Source organism: Leucopleurus acutus, assembly GCF_964270905.1.
Source record: "Leucopleurus acutus genome assembly, chromosome: 4".
NCBI classification, from domain to species: Eukaryota; Metazoa; Chordata; class Mammalia; order Artiodactyla; family Delphinidae; genus Leucopleurus; species Leucopleurus acutus.
In genome coordinates, this window is record NC_139146.1 from 146,286,779 (window position 1) to 146,293,526 (window position 6,748).

The 6,748-nt window shown below is 43.4% G+C and overlaps 1 protein-coding gene across 3 annotated transcripts in view; it reads right to left on the reverse strand.

Moving 5' to 3' along the window:
- Positions 1–3,420, reverse strand: part of GRID2 (glutamate ionotropic receptor delta type subunit 2) — a gene marked incomplete at both ends in the record, with an annotated part of 1,370,777 nt that extends 1,367,357 nt beyond the window's left edge. For all 3 annotated transcript variants that reach the window (XM_082838450.1, XM_082838451.1, XM_082838449.1), the window contains one exon: positions 3,333–3,420. In XM_082838450.1, coding sequence (XP_082694576.1) covers positions 3,333–3,420 — 88 coding nt within the window. The remainder of the gene's footprint in view (positions 1–3,332) is intronic.
- Between the last annotated feature and the right edge of the window lie 3,328 nt (positions 3,421–6,748).

The window sequence follows — 6,748 nt, forward strand, 5'->3', positions numbered from 1 at the left end:
AAGAAAATAGCAGTCAGCATGGCTAATCTCAAAGACTTTGGAGCTTTCGAGCTACATAAATCAGAGTGACTTTTGAATAGCCTCATGAAACACAATATCATTACCATTCCACTCATGACTTTCTGGTTCTTCCTACAGCATGCAGATCATCAGGAAACTTCTAAGCAATCAAGTAATGGGGGTCTGATGAAATTAATCAATGCACAGGCTCAAAGTAGAAGCATAATTCAAAATTGCACAGTTTTTATATGTCAAAAGACCTTTACTTAGTGGGAGGAGGGGCAAAGAAGATCACAATTGAGGTGATTCATTTCTAAATACTGTGTGTATTGCATGTGCATGTGTATTAAACAAGAATATGTAACTATCGAGTATCTTTAAAATATGATTTAACAGAAATTCAAAGTAATTACAATATTAGTGCATTTTTGACTGAAATAAATACATTTCCATTTCAGTCATTAGTGTTTAACCATTATATCTCATCATTGTAGTGAACTAATGTGCTCAAAAAATATATATATTAGAGTTTAAAATACATAATTGGCTTTATTAAAACTACCTGCATGAAATAAAAACAAAGAGAAAGAATGGACAAAGTTTTCAAACATATAATTTGGTTCAATACCAAAAAGATTCGATATTTAAAGAACCTATTAGAGCAGTGTCTTTTCATCTTTCAAGCTCGCCTGAACTACATATGGCAGCTACTGTCTACCTGAACACATCATATGAGTCTGTGAAAACCTTTCATTTCCACTTATCTCCTTACATCTATAGAGTTGAAATATTCACTTTCCCTCCAGTGTCATCACTTTCATCCCTTTAGTCCTGAAATAATATATTCCCCATAAGCATACTTGTCACATTAGATACTTAAATGAAGACTATCACCTCCTAAAGATAATTAATTCTCTTTTCCTATTCAACCAAGTAAGTAAACTGATCCAATGAATATTAACTGGTACTTTAAAATTTTAATATGGGCATTCGGTTTTGAATTTATTATACTTTGGCCAGGGTGGGGATGGAAGGGAAAGGGGCTTCTAACCTCTGAAGTGCACATAAATTAGACTTGGTCCTTTTTTTTTAATTTAATTTAGGAGGTTACATTTTTCAGTATATTATAAAAGATATGAAGCATTTGAAACAACCATCAATTTGCTAGCTTCATGGAAATATTAGATAGTCTATAAAAGAAGTTAATGCTCTTGTCTAATGTACTAATTGCAGTCAAATTAATTGTCTGAGAAGTAACTATTTCTTTCAGTAGTATATACATTTAATGCATACAATCAGCTTTCTAAAGAAATCTGTAATTTGTACATAGTAACTTTTTGGGGGGATCTGGTTATAAATAAGCAAGCTGTGTCACACTGACAGACAACAGAATGCCAAAGAAAAAAAATACAAGTTGTGTTCTATTTTGAAACAAATGCCCAGACTGCATTGCAAAATAGTATTCATCTAGTAGAGGACAGCAAGAGCTGTAGGTGTTTGCAAATAATGTATTTATCGTTTAGACCACAGAATAAGCAATAAAATAAGCATTTATCCACAAGCCTCCCTCCTGAGCGATGATCGAGTATAAGCCAGAAACCCCTCATCATAACATGAATATAAAGGTACCATGGTAATATATATCAGCATTCCTGCTCCAGTCGTTTACAACTGGACATAAATGTACATCATTTCTTTAAGAGGAGCACACGTCATTTCTGAACTCTATCAGAACATTACTGAGACCCTCCATGAGACAATTTCTCCCTGAAAAGTTCTGAACCCACAGACACTGTTACCCCAGGCAAAACGTGACCTAGCAGACAAGCTATCTAGTGCTTAATTCACTAAACGTGTTAAGTGCAAGGTTTTCTGAATCCTGACCTCATCACCCCTTGCACAGAGATATATTCGGTTCTATTGATATAAATGATAGCGAATGGCAGACGTGTTTACAAAGACAGCCTCTGAGATCAAGAGAGGGAGCCCCCTGGAGCTGAGGGGCTGGCCGCTGTGGACTCGCACACCAGACACAAGCCTTTAGCTCAGGCAGGCACAAAGGCACAACCTCCACCTGCAGCAGGTTCCCCTTCCAGGACACGTGTGTGTGTGTGTGTGTGTTACGCGGGGGAGGGGCAGGGGGCGGAAAGGGGAGATGCTGCGACCCATCTGTCGCCTCAATTTGCAGAGCATCAAGCCGTTTGGACACATAAAAGTCCTACGCCCGGAAAAATTCCTCAAGGGGGGGCCTCTCCTCAGAGCAGTAACTGAACCCCGCTGGCCCGCGGACGCGAATTTCCGAAAAGGAAATCGTCGCATTAACGCAGAAAAGGCTGCAAGAGCCGGTCTCGGTTCAGCTCTCACGGATTAACAAGTGAGAAGAGTTGGAGCCTGAAGCCGCGAGCGCTGTGCATGATAATGACGTGCAGCCCGCGCCCGCCGCGGCCAGACCCGGCCCGTCTGGGTGCCAATAGGTAGGGCCACGAGCATCTCCAAGGCGGCTCGGCGTCCTTCCCGGACTCAGGCCGCCCGTAGCCCAAGCGCGTTTGCTCTCGGCCTTGCGCTGCAACTCAGAGTTGACGGCGAGGCGAGGCCAGGCGGCTGCTCGCCAGGCAGCCCACGAGGGCGGCGCGCGCGCATGTGCTCCCGCGTTTCCCGAGCGCCCGGGGCCAGTCTCGCCGCCGCGCCAGACCCGGGAGCGCGAGCGAGGCAGCGAGGTTCGCGGCTCCCAGTCGCGAGCACCGCGCAGCCGAGAGGACAGGAAGCGGAGACGGAGGCTGGGGGCTCAGCCAGCAGCCCGTCACCGTCGCACGCGCTGCGGCGAGCGCGGCCCGCTCACGTTGCAAAACCACCTGTTCGATCCGAAGGGCGCTCTTCCCCACCCCCACCTCGCACCCCAGCCCTTTTCGCCTCACGGGTGACACCTCAGTTCCCTCCAAAGGTACTTTTTTTTTTTTTTAATGGAGCAAATGTACATCCGGGAAAGAACATGGAAGGTAGAGTCGATGAAACTTCTTTTCCTCACACACCAGAAGCCCCCCGCGCTCCCCGGCACGCACGCACGCTGAGGTAGATTCGAGACCCTCAAGCATACAGCCCACACTCCCCGATTCACCGCGAAACAACAGCACCAGGCAAGGTTCGAGCATCCGCATCCTTTCAGAAAGCTGCCCAAGTGTGAGGGAAGGTAGCGGGAAGGGGCAAGGAACCGAAGCCAGCGGCAACGAGCCACGCAGAGGGCGGAAAGGGGGACGGAGAGGGGGAAGCAAAGGGGAAATATCTGCGAGCCGAAACGGTAAAAGTACCCACGGGCAGCGCCAGCCCTTGCTTACCGATGTGAATGATAGAATCCGCACTCGCCGAATCCAAGGTTCGAGACCACCAGAAGGACAAAACCAAGAGCAAGGGTAAAACTTCCATCTCCGCCTATGCTGATTGTCTTTGAGGATGGATTTTCTTTCAATATTAAAAAAAAAAAAAGTCCAAAGAGTTTGAGGTCACGATAGTTTAGCACAGCTTTTTCTTTTCTTTTTTTCTTTTTGTCCCCCTCAATTCCTGTTACCAGACCAAAGCTTTTATAATCGTCGCTGAGGAAGGCAGAGCGAATAAGAGAAAGAGCCCAGCCTGAGGAAACCTCCTTAGCAAAGCCGTGTCACTTGGAGGGGAATTTTGGCATCGCCAGAGTTGTTTGCAGTTTGGCTTTTTTAAAATGTATCCAGCCTCGCTGCTCCCGGGCAGGGGGAGAGGCTGGAGCTCAGACCATCCCCATCCGTGCGCCGGGGCCGTGGGTCTCCGGTCCCAGCTCCGCCGCAACTTCCAACATACCAACCCCCTCCTCCCCGCTCACGCCGGATGTTCCCCTCCCCCTCCCCCCAAGCGAAAAAGCCCCCCTCCCCCCCCGCCCCAACGGCCCGCAGAGAATCACTTGTCTTCGCTGCCAAAATAAAATCTAAGTGGAAAGGAAAGATTAGGAGATTCCGAGCGGAACAGCCAGATTCCAGCAGGGAGGGGAAAAAGCCCTCTCCAAGAGGGCTGGTGAAAGTGAACTTCAAGGTAATGCAGATAGTAATGCAGAGAAAATTCCCCTTCTGCGCGAGGCGGCAGCGGAGTTCGTCAAGGCGGGCCCGGGGAGCCGGTTCGCTCGGGCGCGGTGGCGGGGGAGTTACGCCGGGCGCGAGCTGCGGGGCTGGGCCGGAGGAGGGAAGCCGCCGCGGGCCGCAGGATGCTTTTGGAGCGATTCGCCTGGCGGGATGCAGGAAGCGAGCAAGGAGCGAGCCTGGCAGCTTCAGCACTAGACCCACGTTGCCTAGAAATGGATCACCTAGGAGAACGAGCGAGCCCGCGAGAGAGCGGTGCTGTTAGGCGGAGAGAGGGGGAAACCGAGAGAGGAAGAGCTTCTCTCTAATAACCACCTCCTCCCCCTATCTGCAATACAAGGGAGAAACAAAATACTGCTCTCATTTCCCCTGGAATCTTCAATCGGGACTGAGAAAAAGGCAGGACTCTAAGAGAAAAGACGTTTTTTTAAACGAGGTTAAAGGCAACCTAAAAAAGCCACCCCAATTATTAAACCTTGCTATCGCTATTCTCCAACAGGTATCAGACTTTTTCTAGTCTGGAATTAGTCACATTGCTTAAAAACAAATTAGGGACACCTGGTCACTAAGGGAAAAAGAGACCTAGAAAGCTTTTAATGAGATTTCAATTATAAAGTTATAAAAAGGAGAGGACGTGCTAATTACCTTTTATACAGTGATTTCTTTTCTGTCTCCAGTGTATTTCTTAGGTAATCAGGAGAGAGTAAGGATAAAGAAGATCTTGAAATTTTAAACATGTAATAATTAAATGAAACAGAAATGCATGCTTCAGTGAAACATTTGATAAAAACGTTACATTGACTAGCTTGTCCACAGCCCTGTGTATATAAATGCAGAATGAGGAAGTTGGTTGCTTCTCCATGGAAAGAGCTGAGAAAGTACTGAATGACAGCCTCCCAATACCAGAATGAAAGGATTTTCTGCAAGCATACTCCTTAAAAGAAAATCCTTAGGATTGTGGTTTCCTTTCTTCTCATGGTTAACTTACATCCAGTCTGGCCTCATTTCAGAATGGAGATTTGTTAACACAACCAAGTGAGTAGTGCAGGCCAGGTATAGATGGGCTCAATATTATTTCAATTATAATTGGAATCTTTGGGGAATGTTGCCACGTGGCATGTATGGATGTCAAACTCCTCAACCTTTCAGAGCCCTCCCTTATCTCCAAATATGGCACAGCTGTTTTCTTCTTACACTCTCACTTGAGTCCTTCTCTCTAGTCTAGTGAATTAGGCTATTATTTCTCTAAACATAATTGTATATCACTTCTGTGAATGGCTTCTTTCATTCACCTTGTGTATTTTTTCCCTGAACATTCTAGAAAATGCTGTGCTGCCATATTGTTACTTAGGTTAATCTGTTGGAAGGTATCTATTCATCCTCCCAACCACTCTCCTCAGGCACTTCAAGGCTTAGTTCACATTTTGCCCATGATGTCATATCCAATCCTTTAATATGGAATCATATGGAATAAATCCATCTTCCTTCTGTGTTCTCATAGTGCACTCTACCTTTGATTTAGAGTCAGACAGAATGACTTCTGAACTAGACCACTGATGCCTTGAGGGTGAGGACCATAGCTTATTCATATTTTATTCACTGCATCATTTTACATAGAGCCCCTTGGTTGACTTGAAATTAATTCATCACTTCCTTCTGAATTTGGCATAAATCAGTGCTTCCAAAAAGCCATCACTGATTAATTCCTCTCAATTTTCATCATTCCTTTATTTTTTCCCATTAGTACATGTTGATTCAATATTGATTTTATTGATGTTGTTGATATCATTTTACTTCTTCAAGGGTTCTGTGTCGATTTCATGGATCATATTTTGCTGTTACAGATAATGAAGTCTTTGAAAAAAACAGATTTATCTCCCCCATAGCTTACTTCTGTTACATTCTTCACAAGGGTATTTTAAAAATTGATGAGTCACTATATGCTCAATCAAGAAAAAATTTGTGAAGTCACTGTTACCATGGAAAGAACACTAATATCTTAGAATCAGAGAACGGGAAGGAACTTCAGAACACTAGCTAGCCCAGTCCTTGCTTAATAAATGTCATTGCTGGGGATAGCTAAATTTAGACAATTCATACTATCTTCTCTCTTGGAAATCTGTTCTAGTGTATTATGAACAAAACATTTTCATTATTCCAAAATCATCCAAATAATTTCTATGTCCAATGAGTTATAATTAATGGTTTTTGTATGGAATATAAGTTTTAAAACATTTTAAATTTTTGTGTAAACTATATTTTCTATTTTAGAAAATTGCATATTATGATATAATAGTTAGACTTTTAATGTGTAAGTTAGACGTTACATTCCAGAAGGAAAAAAAAATAACAAATTCACTGGCTATACTTTTATATAGGCTTCTAATGAAGTACATCTGTTAGTCTAATGAAGGCTACTTAGCTGTAATTCATGCATTATCATATAGAAATAGCATGCTGCACTGAAATTCAAAACTCTGTGACATTATAACATATTTGGGGGAAAAAACAGCTTTGTTCACTAAAGTTTTATAACCAATGATTAATTTTTGGAATAAAAATTTAAGTAAACTATGATTTATGAATTTACTCTTCCTATGTGAAGACTGTCACTTCAACCATTAGTTGTGATGTGAATATCAATAATTTGA